Raw genomic sequence first — 18031 nt, forward strand, 5'->3', positions numbered from 1 at the left:
GGTTTCCCCGTTTCATAAAATGTATCGTTTCATACGTATAATGCTTTAAAACTGTTTTTTTTTTTTTTTTTTTTTTTTTACCTCAGAAGAGATATCAACATTTACCTCAGCGAATGTCAATCGCGGTGTCAGTATTTGATGAACTTATAAAGACTAAGGTGACTTATAAGTGTGACAAGCACAGGATTCTTCCCAGAAGAATGAGTGGTCGCATTATCTTGTACGATTTAAAATGAGCGAGTTTTGTTTTCACGTTTGGGCCAGTTTTACATGTTGTATCCCTAAGGAATGAAACAAACGTTTTACCTGGCTTACAATTTTATTTCAAGTCACACATGCCTCAAAATACACTCACCTATATGGAATTGAACGCTGAATCCAAAAATGTAAGTGAAATTGCCTTTTTTTTTTTTTACATTATCTTCTATATATTCTAAATATATATCTGTATAGCCTGGTGTTGGCTTAGCGGTTAGCGTACCAGCTTGGGATCCGAGGATCCTGGGTTCGAATCCCGGTCGATCGCTAAATTAACACCAGGGGGGTTGACTCAGCCTGTCATCCTTCCGAGGTCGTGCAAATTGAGTACCAGCTTGCTGGGATGAATGATCCCGGTGTGTACCCCCGGTAAGAATAGGTACACCGTATCCCTGCGCATCGTAAGAGGCGACTAAGGGTTGGTGCCAGGAAGGGCATCTGGCCATAAAAAAAACATTGCCTCAAAAAGGGAACCATGATTGTCATGGGGCCCGCAAGGCTAACCCCTGCTCTAGTGGGGAAAATGGTCTTAAAACGATCATTCATTCATTTATTCATATCTGTGCAGTGTCTGTCTTGTGTTGTCTTGTCTTGTGTTGTCACTGAACTACTCCCTCAAACTTTTGTGAAATCGTACTATTTCAACTTGACCCACAGCGGGAGTATGCGTTCTACTGGTTGGCGTTCTAGTTTTAGCAGTTCTTAAAGCAGTTTTAGCTGGGTTTTTTAAATAGCAGTTTATCTGATTTTTTAAGCAGTTTTATCTGTATTTTTTCAGCAATTTTATATATTTTTAGCAATTCTAGCAGTTTTTTTTTGCAGTTTTATCTTATATTGGCAGGGTTTTTTTTGGCAGTTTTAGCATATTTTTTTAATCAATTTTAGCAGGTTTTGTTTTTAGCTGTTTTAGCTGTTTTGTTTTTAGCAGTTTTATGGGTTTTTTTGCTGTTTTTTTTAGCAGTTTTTTTTGTCGTTTGATAGCAGTTTTATATGGGGGGTTTTTTAAAGCAGTTTTATCTGTTTTTGCAGTTTTAGCAGGTTTTTTTTTTGGCAATTTCAGCAGGTGTTTTTTTTTTTAGCAGTTTAATATTTTTTTTATCAGTTTTATCTTTTTGGCAGTTTTTTTCAGCAGGTTTTTTTAAAATCAAATTTTGGCAGTTTTTTTTAGCAGTTTGTCATTTGATAGTAGTTTTATTTGTTTTGTTTTTTAGCAGTTTTATCTTTTTTGCACTTTAGCAGGTTTTTTAAAGCAATTTTAGCAGGTTTTTTTTTTTGCATTTTTAGCAGGTTTTCTTTTAGCAGGTTATTTTGGCAGTTTTAGCATTTTTTAGCAGGTTTTGTTTTTAGCTGTTTTGTTTTTAGCAGTTTTATAGCAATTTTATTTGGGTTTTTCTTTAGCAATTCTAGCAGTTTTTAAAGCAGTTTTTTGTAGTCTGATAGCAGTTTTATCTGTTTTTTTAAGCAGTTTTATCTTTTTCAGTTTTAGAAGGGTTTTTTTCACAATTTTAGCAGGGTTTTGTTTTAGCAGTTTTATCTTTTTTATCAGTTTTATCTTTTTTTAGCAGGTTTTCTTAAATCAAATTTTGGCAAGTTTTTTTTAGCAGTTTTTGTCATTTGATAGTAGTTTTATTTTTATTTTTTAAGCTGTTTTATCTTTTTTGCAGTTTAGCAGGTTTTTTAAAGCAATTTTAGCAGGTTTTTTTTTTTTTGCATTTTTAGCAGGTTTTCTTTTAGCAGGTTATTTTGGCAGTTTTAGCATTTTTTTGCAGGTTTTGTTTTTAGCAGTTTTAGCTGTTTTGTTTTTAGCAGTTTTCGTTGTTTTGTTTTTAGCAGTTTTATAGCAATTTTATCTGGGTTTTTCTTTAGCAATTGTAGCAGTTTTTTAAAGCAGTTTTTGTAGTTTGATAGCAGTTTTATCTGTTTTTTTAAGCAGTTTTATCTTTTTCAGTTTTAGAAGGATTTTTTCACAATTTTAGCAGGGTTTTGTTTTAGCAGTTTTATCTTTTTTATTAGTTTTATCTTTTTTTAGCAGGTTTTTTAAAATCAAATTTTGGCAGGTTTTTAAGCAGTTTTTGTCATTTGATAGTAGTTTTATTTGCTTTTTTTTAGCAGTTTTATCTTTTTTGCAGTTTAGCAGGGTTTTTTTTTGCATTATTAGCAGGTTTTCTTTTTTCGCAGGTTATTTTGGCAGTTTTAGCATTTTTTAGCAGGTTTTGTTTTTAGCAGTTTTAGCTGTTTTGTTTTTAGCAGTTTTATAGCAATTCTATCTGGGTTTTCTTTAGCAATTGTAGCAGTTTTTAAAAGCAGTTTTTTGTAGTTTGATAGCAGTTTTATCTGTTCTTTTTTTTAGCAGTTTTATCTGTTTTTTAGCTGTTTTATCTGGGTTTTCTTTAGTAATCTTAGCAGGATTTTTAATCAGTTTTTTTGCAGTTTGATTACAGTTTTATCTGTTTGTTTGTTTTTAGCAGTTTTATCTTTTTTGGCAGTTTTAGCAGGATTTTTTTTTGTGCAATTTTAGCAGGTTATTTTTTGCAGTTTTATCTGTGTTCTAGCAGGTTTTTTTCAGTTTTAGCAGGTTGTTTTTTCGCAGTTTTAGCAGTTTTTTTTAGCAGTTTTAGCAGGTATTTAGAACCAGTCAAAAGTATGGACTGGTACTCCATGTAGACAGGGCAAACAAGCTCGGCAGGTTGATTACACAGTCCCTGAAGATCATCAGTGAGCCAACTGGGTTTTTTTCATCAACAATCAAATAGCAATATGATAATTTTCCTGAGTTATAATCTCTTTCTCTATCCCTGATGTACCATACTCTTTGCAGAGTGTTGGTGCCACCGAAGCAGCTTCCCGAGCAAGAGTTATGCTGGGTGGTTAGCCATCGCCTTCCGAGCAGTAGTTAGGGCAGGAATTTACAATTGAGTTTATAACTGGGTTGGGTTTTAAACCCATGCTATACAGCTTGGAGGTGAGTGTGTGTACCTCTAGACCATCCTACCAGCCTCCCTCGCCACCCCCCTCCCCCCGAGTTGTAATAGCAACATGGTAAACTTAGGTTTCAGAAGCTTAGAATCTAAATCTTTAACAAAAGTGCCTTGAGCTTGATTTGAACTCACAACCTCTCAGAATAAAGGCCAGTGTCAACTCCACTGGGCCACCACCACAACCAAGCAAATAGCACAGATGCCAGCTACGCCTCTAAGCCAGGCAATCATCTATCTATAATTCCATTAATCTCTGTGTGTATGTGTGTTTGTATGTGTGTATGTGTGTATGTTTGTCTGTGACCGCTGTTTCTCGACAACTACCGGTCCGATATACTTTAAACTTGCCAGGTATATTGCTGGGGACCCGAGGATGTGCCTTTTCAAGGTTTGAAATTAATCGGACAAGTAGTTACCGAGCTATGGCGATTTCTTTACCAAACACCGCAAGCCGTTCGCTTTGGACCAAACCATTTCATGTAAATAGAGGGGGGGGTTCTGTCGTCGTTGCGAATGGACCAAACCATTCATGTAAATAGAGGGGGGGGGGTTCTGTGGTCGTTACTGCCACGTGGTTTCAAAGTTTTTTTTTGTTGTTGTTGTTTGCACGCATGTTTTTTTGCACCCACGTACGGGCACGCCCTAGGATGTTTACACACACACACACACCCCTACACAAATTTTTTTTTTTTTTTTTTTTTGGCAAGGAACGGGCACCCACGTACGGGCACGTCCTAGCTTATATATAGTACGGGCATGCCCTAGTATTGACAAAATACATGATGTTACAGTTTTTTTTTTAATCTTTACAATCTTATTTGGGCCATATATGTTCAGGTGTTTTTATTGGAATAAATTAATCATGGTGCCTTTTTGTTTCTGTAGGATGTCATTTGCGGAGTGGTATTGACAGCCGTTCTGCTTGCCATTAGCTTTCCCTTTTGGGACACCGTGGACTCACTGATTATTCACAGCAATCTGACCCCTACCTTGGCCTTATGTGGATCCTTCTTATTGTGCATCTACTATCCAGAGATGAATCCCTGGAGCACCACAAGAGGTGACACCACGATCATCATGGGTGCCTGTGCAGGGAGCACAATTGCCAGTTGGTTGTGCTACCAGTTCAGCTTGACTCAAGATGTACCCACAGAGAGCCTACCTTTTGAATTGCCATCCATTACCTTCGGTTTGATAAGAAGCATGATGACTCGATACCTTGTGGGTGTTTCGCTTGTGGTTATCTCTCGCCAGGTAGGTAATAATGTGGAATTACAAAATGGTCCACTTCCCATGTCTATAACTGTAATGTTCTGCACATGTTCAGTTGATGGCACACTCACTGTTCATGGTTGAAGTTCAATGATAAGAGTTGTTTATGAGCATCGTTGATGTGATGTCATAATGTTTGCATTTACCAATTTTTGTGAAAAATAGTTTGAGGCTCGTGGAAGAGTGAGAACACTGAACGGATCAGGACGTAACAGACAAAAACAGGACGCAAAACACACATGAAGAATGAAACTAAGGAGGAAAACTGGAAAATTAGGAAGGATTTGGGTGGAATTAACAAGGGTCGAAAAGATCATGGTTTTGGATTGGGGGGTCACATGAGATGGCGGTGAATAGGTGTCTTGAAGACATGGAGTGAAGAATGAGATTGAAGAGGATGTGGAAGATGATTCCACAAGTGGGAAAAAGAGGAACAATTGAGCGGAGGTGAGCAGTGATCCTGGATTTGGGTAGTTTTACCAGAAGGGGGTTGATGCTGCACTGTGTGAGTCCTGCAGAAACCTGAGTGCGGGGAGGGAAGTGGAAACACGGAAAGAGCAGAGGGTGCAAGACAAGAAAGGAGGCGGTAGAAAACAGAGAGACCATCGACCTGTCAGTGATGGCAAAGTGATAGACCCATAGACTCAGCTTCATTGTGGGAGATTCCAATGATCTTGAAGGCCTTTGTTTCCATGCCAGAGACTCCTTCTGGAGAGAGATCATGAAAGTGTGAGATTCATCAGGATTGAAAAACATATTCCAAGTATTTGACCAGCTTGTGATTTTTTTCAAGATCTGAAGTGAGGGAAGCGGCAGCTGCCTATCTATCTGAAGGATGAGGGATGTCACCACAGAGTGTGGAGTCATCCACAAATAGATAAAGGGGATATTCCAGAGAGTCAGAGAGATCACTGATGAAGAACAGGAATAGGACTGGGCCTATAACACAGAGAGAGAGAGACACAGAGAGAGAGAGAGAGAGAGAGAGCGTGTGTGTGTGTGTGTGTGTGTGTGTGTGTGTGTGTGTGTGTGTGTGTTAATAATTTGTCTAAATGGACTTTATAATCTCTTCACGTGTACTCAACAACTACGCTGTTATGGCATAAACTCAGTACAGTAAATACTCGTGGATGGATGTGCTGATAATCTCTGTGATTTCACTTTACAGGTGGCCAAAACCCTTGCACTCTCCCTCGTGTGTCAGGTGATGGGAGTGTCCCCAACAGACACAGAAGCTCGAAAGCACCTGTGGGTTGAAGTTCCATATAAGTTTGCCACCTACTCAATCGTAGGAATATCCGGTTTCTGGGGGGGCCCTATGCTTTTTCACTATTTCGGTTTAGACTAACTTACATTGTAAATAAATTCTGTAAAATAGTCTATCGTGAGAGACAATTGTGCATCACAGCACGAAAACAAATTTGGATTGTAAAAGATAAATCAATCAGATGTGTATGGTGCCCCATACTTTTTTTACATTGATGTCATTGTGCGTTTTTCACCATTTGTGTGAAACGTATAACACTAAGCCCCGTCGGTCTGTTTTCAGTGAAAAACAAAGAAATTTTTTTTTTTTAACAACAGGCAATAATAAAATTCTGCCTGTTTTAAGATAGTATCATGGGTGTCAGATTGTTGTTGTTGTTGTTTTTTGTACCACTTGATACCATATTGCTTATGTGCAGTGTAATAAAGGAGTGCATCAACTATTCAATCACCCCCCTGCAATCACTGCAACTAGGTTTAAATACAATTTTTATAATGAATGAATCACATAATAAATTGGATCTGGAACTTCTTCTTTAACGACCACAATTATTCCCACGCTCTTGTGGGGTTGGCCCAACCCAAGGAAGTTTTGGCCCCAGTCTTTCACGAACCACCTGGCCAGGCATGTCGCTCAACTTGGTGGTTAGAGCATGAATTTGTAATTTGTTAAAGGTGCCGGCGATAGCTCGCCTATTCTTCGCAAAGGACACATTGGTATCTTTAACGTCCATCAACTAATGCCAGCAGAGGATACGCCCATTGACCTTCCATTCGAGAGACAACACACACGTTGATGAATCGCCTGAGACACCAGGATGGCAGTTTATAGCTGGGCCAAGATTCAAACCCAGGTTAGATGGCTCAGAAGTGAGTGTGCGTACCTCTAGGCCATCCTGCAAGCCAGAATTGAAGCTAGAACTATTATGCTTTTTCCAATTTGAGATACAAAATATATCGCTAAAAGGATAAGCATCTGTCCATCCTTGTGTCACAGTTCATTCTAAAGGTATTCTGCTGTCGTCAGATAATAAAAATGGCATCAATAGTAAGCTAATGATTGATTTACTTGAAACAAAAAATTTGTGTTCATTTAATGTTAAGGATGCCTGTTTTAAAAGCCCTTTATATGTTATTGAAGAAGAAGAAGAAGTGGGAATAGGAGCTTAATGAAGTGGCTCCAATGGTAATATTCGATTCATGCAGAATTTCTAACCAGCCTCGGTGGTGTAATAGTTGGAGCGTCCCCTCTGAGTCTGGGATGTCGGTGGTTTGCACCCCGGCCGAATCATTCCAAAGACTAAAAATGGTATGTGCTGCTTTCTTGCTTGACCCTTAACTTTTTTTAAAGGACAGAGCATGGACAAATGGCCATAATGGCCTCCTCCTGCATCGCAGTTCTTTGTAAGGGAAGTCATTAATAGATACTATTTCTTTTTTTTCTATGACAGCAACAGCAGGAACCGTATAGATTTTAGAAGGACAAGGAAGGAGCACACAAAATGATATATAGTAATACTTCTCGAAGCAATAGAAAAACATATAAAAGTACATGGAAGGAGCACACAAACAAAAACAACCACAGCCACCATGACAACAACAACACGTTAAAAAATATATCTATTTATCTCCGCCACCAAAGTTGGGCAGAGGTTATGTTTTTACCCTTGTCTGTCTGTGACCAGGACATCTCAAAAAAAATTGGACGGATTCAGACGAAGATTGGTGGGCAGGTTGGGTGTGCGGTAATGACGAATTGATTCAATTTTGGTGAAGATGCAGATACCAGAATTTATTGATTCTTTTTTGAGTGACAGGGCTAAAAACGATATATAGCACGATATCTCAAAAAGTTGTGGGCGGATTCGGACAAGACGTTGTGGACTGGTTATGTGTGTAGCAAGGAAGAATCAATTCAATTCGGATACGGGAATTTTTCATTTTTAAAAGTGATTCTTCCCCATTGATAGGGCCAAAAATGATACATAGCATGATATCTCAAATAGTTATGGACAGATTCAGACAAAACTTGGTGGATGAGTTGAATAATATATGACAAGAATAAGTAGATTAGATTTTGGTGTAGGTCCAAATCCAAACCCAGCCTATCAGTGGCAGAGGTATGTGATCTACCGAGTACCCATTATATTTTTCACATGTTTCGTTGCATTTTGCATCCTCATTGAGATTTGCAGATAGAAATGCAATATGTTTGTGAAGTACAACATGACGTCTTTTGATTAAACCCACCAGGGAAGTGACGTGCTGATAATATCAGTATTCGTGAAACTCCAAATGAATATACCAAGAATGCACATACCATGGATATACCTATCTGGGAAAAAAATTAGGGTAAACAAATGTGGTGGATAAAGATGAAAAGGTACGAGGAGGTCTTCACAAGCGAACAAACAAGATGGAATCCAAACTCAAATTTCATGGACAGCTTCTTTTTTTTTCTTCTTTTTTTTGGACTACAACATCGAGGCTCGTGAAATAGATAACATTAATCACACAAAAAGTCAAACCGACACATAAAACACAAAATAAGGGGAGCGGTAGACAAGATGTGGAGAGAAGGGGAAGGACACAAACACACCATTAAAGAGCAGGGATATCGGGAGAACTGTGGGAGGGATAGGGCTTGGGGGGAGGTGGGAGAGGTATAAAACATGGACCCTGCAAGGATTTCCAGGAAAGAAGTTAGAATTTCGAAAAAAGTGTATCTGGGGTGAATTAGCGGGGGTAGAAAAGATCAAGGTTTTGGATGGGGGAAGATAAGAGATGGTGGTGAACAGCTGTTTTAAAGACCTTTTAGCTTTATATATATATATATATTTTTTTTTTTTAGCTTTGCAAAGAGCTTTTAGTGCCACTCGCAGATCGCTGGCAGACAAAGCCACAGCTCGGACTCCTGGAGGATGGTGTGCACATACCATGGCAAACTTGTTCTAGTGTGTGTGTGTGTGCGAAATACCGTGTACGTACAAATATATCCCGACATTATTTCACACACTCCATATGCGTTATTATTTGTCAAAAGCCCCGTTTCTTGCTTCATCTTGTGGACTCGCCTATTTGCGCAGGTGTATGGTAATTCCAAACTTTTCATCGCACATGCTTGCGAAAGGGTTTTGTGCAATATAAATGGTTTGTACTCCTGAAAGATACAAATAAAGCGCAAACTTGTCTCATTTTCAATCGTGACGTCATCGAAAGTTTTGAGCAGGATTAGGCCTTTTTTGTTTGAATCGTTGTCCTTATTGGTCGCCTATCTTGGCTCCGTTCTCTCCTATTCTCCGCTTTCCCAGCTACTTCCTTCAGCTGGTCCGGCATTCCCACAATCTTCTCCTTCCATGATTGAATCATGCGCAACTAAATCCTGCGTCTCGTTCTTGGGGAAGATGGGTAGGTATAGGTCAACATTAGGTGAAACGACAACAATGGAGTTGGAAATTGTGGCTTAAACTTAGGTCGAGCACGTCTCAAAACATAAAACTTAATTATTGGCCAACTACCTAAATAAGCCCTTCACAGACGAGGCTTTTGGAGCAGATTGGGAAGTTCTCCATTGAGCTTTGGGCGACGAGGTTCTTACTATCGTGGAAACGGGTGCTCCTCGTGGTCCATTGTAACTCGATGCAAAGAAGGTTATGCTTTCTTGAGTGACCTAATCCCATTCGGTCGCTTCTCACCATCTGCTCATTAAGAGATGGAGGACTAATCTTCTGATGCGATTTTTGCGCCAATTTTCCACGCCTTGGATTGCCATATCGGTCGTCATCACCTGGGGGAGAGCGCACATTGGAAAGCAGCTGTCGGAAAAACATTTTGCCTTCGATTTCCTGTCAACGGCGAGACGATTAGTAGTTGTTATGCCTTATTTATGTTGGTCAATATTTCCAGCACTATTGAGGTTGTGGGTCGACCGGCGCCATATTGGGCCCTCATGGTGTGTACTGAACAGGAGAGAAAAACAGCTCCATCGAGACCACTCGGTATGTACACAGTTTGATAGATATCAAATATGCGATAGATATTTTGATAGATGCAGCAAAAGGTGCTGGTGAAGGCTAGTGTTGGTGTGTGGTGTGCGTGGTAAAGAATAGTGATCACTGATCAGTTTGACAATGGCAGGATGTGATTCGGTGATAACTGGGTTGCCTTAATGACTTGGCCACATTTACTAGATATCATTTCAATGAGCTACCTTTTTAATTGCATCACAAACTCTAATGACACTAGGTATATAGAGAGCATACCTCCACCAGGCTAAACAGGTCATGTTTTGTATCCTGCTGATAGGCCTGATCCGGATTCGGACCTGAAACCAAAATCTAATCGGCTTGTTTTTGTCACCTACCCAAATTATTCACCTAGTTTTGTCATGACTCATCCACAACGATATATAGCATGAAATATCATGCTATATATCGTTTTTGGCTCGATCACCCAATGGGGAAGAATCACTTGAGATATTGAACCTGTTGGTGGCTTAATGGTTAAGGTGCCTGTAGCTTAAGATCTTACGGTACTGATTTCAAACCCCTGTCATGCCGTTGAATTAACACCAGGTGGGGTTGACTCAGCCTGTCATCCTTCCGAGGTCGGCAAAATGAGTACCAGCTTACTGGAAAGGGGGCACTGAATCAGCAGCACAGCTGCACCCCCAGAAAATGATGCAGCCAAGCTGCCAAAGGCTGCATATGAATAAATAACGAATAAATAAATATATACAAGAAAGACATACTTACAAAATCCACCCTATCCCCCCCCCCCCCCCTGAAGAAAACGTTGCCATGCAGACATCAAATTGTCCATTTAATTAAGATTAAAATTTAAGATCTTAATCATAGCTTGAGTCAATCAGATGAAAATTGATAATTTTTCAGATGAAAATTGATGATTTTAGAAGTTTGACCTTGAGTTGACCTTTGACCTTTTGACGTTAAAATAGCTGGCTTCCCAATTCAATGTGGCACGATGCAATTGCTGTTTAATGTTCAAGTCAATCGGATGAAAATTGATTATTTTTCAGACTAAAATTGATGATTTTTCAGATGAAAATTGATGATTTTAGAACTTTGACCTTAAAATAGTCGTTTTCCCAATTCAGTGAAGCACTATGCAATTGCTGTTTAATGTTCAAGTCAATCGGATGAAAATTGACGATTTTTCAGATGAAAATTGATGATTTTTCAGATGAAAATTGATGATTTTAGAAGTTTGACCTTGAGTTTACCTTTGACCTTTTGACGTTAAAATAGCTGGCTTCCCAATTCAATGTGGCACTATGCAACTGCTGTTTAATGTTCAATCAATCGGATGAAAATTGATTATTTTCAGACTAAAATTGATGATTTTTCAGATGAAAATTGATGATTTTAGAACTTTGCCCTTAAAATAGTTGTTTTCCCAATTCAGTGAAGCACTATGCAATTGCTGTTTAATGTTCAAGTCAATCGGATGAAAATTGATTATTTTTCAGACTAAAATTGATGTTTTTTTGAAGGTTGACCTTAAGTTGACCTTTGACCTTTTGACGTTAAAATAGCTGGCTTCCCAATTCAATGTGGCACTACGCAATTGCTGTTTAATGTTCAAGTCAATCGGATGAAAATTGATTATTTTTCAGACTAAAATTGATGTTTTTTTGAAGGTTGACCTTAAGTTGACCTTTGACCTTTTGACGTTAAAATAGCTGGCTTCCCAATTCAATGTGGCACTACGCAATTGCTGTTTAATGTTCAAGTCAATCGGATGAAAATTGATTATTTTTCAGACTAAAATTGATGATTTTAGAACTTTGACCTTAAAATAGTCGTTTTCCCAATTCAGTGAAGCACTATGCAATTGCTGTTTAATGTTCAAGTCAATCGGATGAAAATTGACGATTTTTCAGATGAAAATTGATGATTTTTCAGATGAAAATTGATGATTTTAGAAGTTTGACCTTGAGTTTACCTTTGACCTTTTGACGTTAAAATAGCTGGCTTCCCAATTCAATGTGGCACTATGCAACTGCTGTTTAATGTTCAATCAATCGGATGAAAATTGATTATTTTTCAGACTAAAATTGATGATTTTTCAGATGAAAATTGATGATTTTAGAACTTTGACCTTAAAATAGTCGTTTTCCCAATTCAGTGAAGCACTATGCAATTGCTGTTTAATGTTCAAGTCAATCGGATGAAAATTGACGATTTTTCAGATGAAAATTGATGATTTTTCAGATGAAAATTGATGATTTTAGAAGTTTGACCTTAAGTTGACCTTTGACCTTTTGACGTTAAAATAGCTGGCTTCCCAATTCAATGTGGCACGATGCAATTGCTGTTTAATGTTCAAGTCAATCGGATGAAAATTGATTATTTTTCAGACTAAAATTGATGATTTTTCAGATGAAAATTGATGATTTTAGAACTTTGACCTTAAAATAGTCGTTTTCCCAATTCAGTGAAGCACTATGCAATTGCTGTTTAATGTTCAAGTCAATCGGATGAAAATTGACGATTTTTCAGATGAAAATTGATGATTTTTCAGATGAAAATTGATGATTTTAGAAGTTTGACCTTGAGTTTACCTTTGACCTTTTGACGTTAAAATAGCTGGCTTCCCAATTCAATGTGGCACTATGCAACTGCTGTTTAATGTTCAATCAATCGGATGAAAATTGATTATTTTCAGACTAAAATTGATGATTTTTCAGATGAAAATTGATGATTTTAGAACTTTGCCCTTAAAATAGTTGTTTTCCCAATTCAGTGAAGCACTATGCAATTGCTGTTTAATGTTCAAGTCAATCGGATGAAAATTGATTATTTTTCAGACTAAAATTGATGTTTTTTTGAAGGTTGACCTTAAGTTGACCTTTGACCTTTTGACGTTAAAATAGCTGGCTTCCCAATTCAATGTGGCACTACGCAATTGCTGTTTAATGTTCAAGTCAATCGGATGAAAATTGATTATTTTTCAGACTAAAATTGATGATTTTTCAGATGACAATTGATGATTTTAGAACTTTGACCTTAAAATAGTTGTTTTCCCAATTCAATGAAGCACCATGCAATTGCTGTTTAATGTTCAAGTCAATCGGATGAATTTTTTTTATTTTTCAGACTAAAATTGATGATTTTAGAAGTTTGACCTTAAGTTGACCTTTAACCTTAAAATAGTTGGTTTCCCAATTCAGTGAGGCACTATGCAATTGCTGTTTAATGTCCAAGTCAATCGGATGAAAATTGATTATATTTGTCAGATGAAAATTGATGATTTAAAATTTTGACCTTACGTTGACCTTTTGACTTTAAAATAGTTGTTTTCCCAATTCAGTGACTGAATATGCAAATGCTGTTCAACTTTCAATTCAATCAGATGAAAAATGGCGATTTTAGATATTTGATCTCAAGATGACCTTTGACCTCAAAATCAATAGGCTTCTCAGTTGAGACTACCTCTACAGCTTGATAAAGTTTCATGATGGTCGGTTTCGAATTGTGATCAGTAGGTGAGTTACAAACAAACAGACAGACAGAATAACAAAGTCAACTGACCAATATACTTGAAAAATATTCGATTTTGCAAGTAATAAAGTTGAGATATTAAAAATATTATTGTATCTGGATCCAGATTCGGATCCTCACCAAAATCGAATGTATTCGTCCCTCTCACACACCCGACCTGTCCACTAAATTTCGTCCGAAACCGTCCATAACGTTTGGATGTATCCTGCACAGAAACAAACTGTCAGACAGGGGTGAAAACATAACCTCGCTCGTGGCGTCATTTTGCCTTTGATTGTATAATATCGTTGCAGCTGCGGCTTTCGGGTCTACTACATGGGAGAGGGATCCTCAGTTCCCCTCGAACTTACCAGGCTTGAGGCCACCGATCACAAATAACTTCATACCAGGGTGGGTTGCTGGGCAACCGTGAGTGCCAATTGTCTACTATGTGGTCCCAGGGTTCCCGTTTACATTGCCTTCAGAAAGTATTCACACCCCTTGACTTTTTTCACATTTTGTTGTGTTACAGCCTGAATTTAAAATGTCTGTTTCCGGTGTTTATTCCCCCTCCGACACTGCACGTGAAAAAACCGAATGCCTCAACTCTATTTGTTTCAACATCTTGTTTCCCAAACCCATCCCTCTCTGTACCCACCTTACCCAGTCGAACCCAGCTGCTCCTGGACTCTGTGTCCTTCTCTCCTGACAAGGTGGAGAAGTTTCTGTCAACCCTCGACTCTGATTCTGCAACTGGACCTGACGGCATCAGCCGACGGGTCCTAAAATCCTGTTCTTCCGCTCTTTCACTCCCTCTCTCTGTTCTCTTCACCCTCTCTTTTGCTCAAGGTCATCTGCCATCTGCTTGGAAATCAGCCAACATTACCGCTTTACACAAAAAGGTGCAAAAACAGATCCTTGCAACTACAGAGCAATCAGCCTGCTCCCAACAATCAGCAAAGTCATGGAATCCATCATTGCTTTGGATATCAAATCCTTCCTCTTCTCCAATGGCTTCATCTCTGATCATCAATTTGGTTTCAGACCAGGTCACTCTACTCAGTTTATGCTGCTTCTGCTGTCTCAACAATTAATGGAGGCCCTCAATGCCAAACAGGAAATCAGAGCTGTCTCCCATGACATATATTGTACCTTCGATATACTCCGCCCTGTTCACCAAACTCTCCTCTTATAGCGGAGCAGCTAAGTGCCAAATATCAGTACAAATTGTTCAGATTGTGGTAAAAGCACCAAATTTCGTACAGTTCATCTTGAATACATAATAATCGATTTCAGATATAGTGCCAAGAAAAAAATCCCCCTGGTGGCCATATTTGGCCAAAATTCAAGATGGCCACCAGCCGAGCCGTGAATTTCTATTAAACCCGATATTTTCTTTAATATTCAAGCTACAGACATGAATAAAACATCATTTTGTATGTTTTCAGACACAAGGAATCCAATTACAACATTAATTCTTTCATAAAATGCATATATTTCAGCATAAAGGGCATGTTTATTTCGAAATTGTCAACAATCGACGAACAACTGACCGGATTACAATTTGGAATATTCACGATGACAACAGTCGGAAAGGTGAATGCTTACTTTCTAATATGACTATTAACTGTATTCAGAAACAATTCTTTTCTCTTTTCTGTCAGGTCTACATGTATGGCGCCAATGATGCCATCCAGGTGTTAAGTCTGAACCTTCGGAGCTCCCACAATGTCGACACGGAAAAAGTGTAAGCTCATTGAACATGAGAAGCTGTCCTCACCTCGAAACACACCAGGACCTATTGATTGGACAATATGTGTGCTATGTCAAGAACGTTCGACTGCACCACTTCAGTGTCCTGCACTATCAAAACGAACAGATGTGGGAGCTGGTTATGACACATTGGCTGACAATTTGAAATGTTTTCATGACTTGGGCAAGCTAGCGGTGGCTATAGATATATCACAGCTTGATGAGGGCGATGGCATTGCAAATACGTTGTCCAAACATAGTGCCAAATGGCATCACTCCTGCCGCTTGAAGTACTCTGCTAGGAGGCTGACAAGACTACAACCATGTGGAACCATGCACCAGTCAGAAAGGAGATGGTCCTTATATGCGTCGACAAACTAGTGAAGATCAAAGTAGTGATACATGTTTCTTCTGTGACATAATGGGAACAGAAAGTAGTCCGCTGCACGAAGCAATGACGTCAAAACTTACACAACGTGTCAATCACTGTGCTTTCAAGCTACAGGATCAAAAGCTAATTGCCAAACTTAGTGCGGGTGACCTAGTGGCACAGGATCCCATCAAGAGAAACAACATACCTTTGTTCAGCCGACCACCACCAAAGGTCTCATTTAAAGCAACACACCTATCATCACTTAAAAGTGACTGTGCACTGTTTTCGAGACTCTACATAGCTTCTCAAATGCGCGAAGGGGACCTGGAAAATTTCTTCAGGCACGAGAACCACGCGTATCCTCCTTCTCTGTCACAGCTTGGGAAACTCCGGTTTGGGACAAAAGCTGACCTCACGGAATGTTTAGAAAAGCTATGCAAACCCAGTGGAGAAGCCCCTGTAGCTGATGTTATCATATTGGATGGAGCAGCAATCGTCAACATGTTGAGACCAGTAGGGACCAAAACCTTCCAGGAATACGCTACCCTAGTGTTTCTGCCGTACATCAAAGCACAGCTACGAAACGTCTCGAGAGTTGATATCGTTTGGGACATGTACATCCAAGGGAGCCTTAAATCCACAGCTAGAGAGAAACGAGGCAAAGGTATTCGGAGACGTGTAACAGCAGCAAACACTATTCCAGGAAACTGGCAGGAGTTCCTGCGTTTGGACAACAACAAGACTGAGCTCTTCGAATTCTTGGCACATCAGGTATTATCGTCACCAATCACCATGCTTAATATAATTCTTAATATATGCAAATAATTGTACATAACATTTAATATACAATGTAGTTTCATTAACCATGTTAGCAAGTGTGCGTACTACTGATATACCAATGCTCTATACCAATATGAATCTATAATCACTAATACTTCTTTACTGTCGCTACTTCTAACCATAGGTGGTGGAAAATCTCTCCACAGAGAAGGAAGTGTACACGACATGTGGAGAGAATGTGTTGTGTACTCATGTGAATCAAAACGTATCGGCTATGGCACCTTGTTCGCACGAAGAAGCAGACACGAGAATGTTCGTCCATGCAATGGATGCAGCAAACTGAGGACATCGCAGAATTGTCTTGCGGACAGTCGACACTGATGTACTTGTTCTTGCCGTCTCCAATGCTGTACGTCTTGAGAACACGGAGATATGGGTTGCGTTTGGCACAGGAAAGCATTTCCGTTACATCCCTGCTCATGAGATCGCCACATCGTTGGGCCATGACAAAGCAAGGGCGCTTCCAATGTTTCATGCCTTCACTGGTTGCGACACCGTGTTGTGGCGGACACGAAAGCACTGACGCGGTGACATCACCCCGCACACCAAGTGAGGATGGGCCACGCCAGGGAGAGAGGCGTGGCCTCACGATATACGCGGAGCGCGCAGCCCTGAGCAGTTTAGTGCTGCAGTTTGAGTACCTTGAATAAAGACTCTTTTATGAACCGCGTTGTCCGCTTGCTCTTTGCGTAAGCATTAGCGCGCGCAGCATCGCGCTTTATATGGTGACCTCGACGTTGGATCTGCCGTAGCGATCCTTCCGAACACGACGCCATTGCAATGGCCAACGACAAGGCAATGGCGATTAAACTTCCCGAATTTTGGGAAGCCCAGGCCGAAGTCTGGTTCGTTCAAGCCGAAGCCCAATTTAAGCTTCGGCGCCTCACCAACGACGACATGCGCTACTGCCACGTCGTCGCCTCCCTCGGGCCCGGCACGGCCGCTCGAGTTGTGTCCGTCCTTCGCCACCCACCGGACGGCCACAAGTACGAGGCACTCAAGCGGCTACTCCTAGCCACGTTCGGCTTCACGGACGACGCACGGGCCGACCGCCTCCTGGATCTCCCCGAGCTCGGCGACACGCGCCCGTCGGTCAGAATGGACCATATGCTGTCACTGTTGGGCGACGAAGCCCCCGGTTCTCTATTCCGGGCGCTTTTCCGTCGCCAACTTCCAGCGCAGGTTCGCCTCGCGTTGGCCGGGACCGGGCTAATGGAACCCCGAGCATTGGCAGCCGAGGCGGACAGGTACTTCGCGGCTTCGGATACGCGGGCGAGAGTCGGCACGGCCGTCACGGACCTCGAGGCTGATGCTGCTGATCCACAGCATCAGCTTCCACAGCATACGCAGCATGCTGATACGCCCCTCGTGACCGCCGCCACGCCCCGCCCACCGCCGCGGCGAAAACCGCCAACTCCACCGGCCTGGCGGAGCCAGCCACACTCCTCCAGCTCCACCACCTGGTGCTGGTTCCACGCCAAGTTTGGCCACGAGGCTCGGCAATGTCATCCGCCATGCTCCTTCAACAGGTCGGGAAACGCCTGGGCCGGCGCTCAATAGTGGCGATGAGCGCCGGCCGTTCGAGCAGCATGCTGTTCATAACGGACACCTTATCCGGGCACCGTTACCTGTGCGACACGGGAGCGCAGGTGAGTGTCGTTCCCGCCGGCACGTCAGACAAGCACGCCGCGGGCGGGGGCCCCGCGCTGCTTGCCGCGAATGGGACGCCCATCCGTACGTACGGAAAACGCTGCCTCTCTCTGCGGTTCGGAGGGCAGGTTTTCCGATGG

At 40.8% G+C, this 18031-nt stretch overlaps 1 protein-coding gene across 2 annotated transcripts in view; it reads left to right on the forward strand.

The window, feature by feature from the left end:
• Window positions 1-6306, forward strand: part of SGPP2 (sphingosine-1-phosphate phosphatase 2) — a 79462-nt gene extending 73156 nt beyond the window's left edge. For both annotated transcript variants that reach the window (XM_078775775.1, XM_078775776.1), the window contains 2 exons: window positions 4122-4490; window positions 5677-6306. In XM_078775775.1, the coding sequence (XP_078631901.1) occupies window positions 4122-4490; window positions 5677-5856 (549 nt within the window). In that variant the 3' untranslated portion in view covers window positions 5857-6306. The remainder of the gene's footprint in view (window positions 1-4121; window positions 4491-5676) is intronic.
• Window positions 6307-18031: the final 11725 nt, after the last annotated feature.

This window comes from Myxine glutinosa, chromosome 4 (assembly GCF_964187855.1).
Source record: "Myxine glutinosa chromosome 4, kmMyxGlut1.1, whole genome shotgun sequence".
Lineage (NCBI taxonomy): Eukaryota > Metazoa > Chordata > Myxini > Myxiniformes > Myxinidae > Myxine > Myxine glutinosa.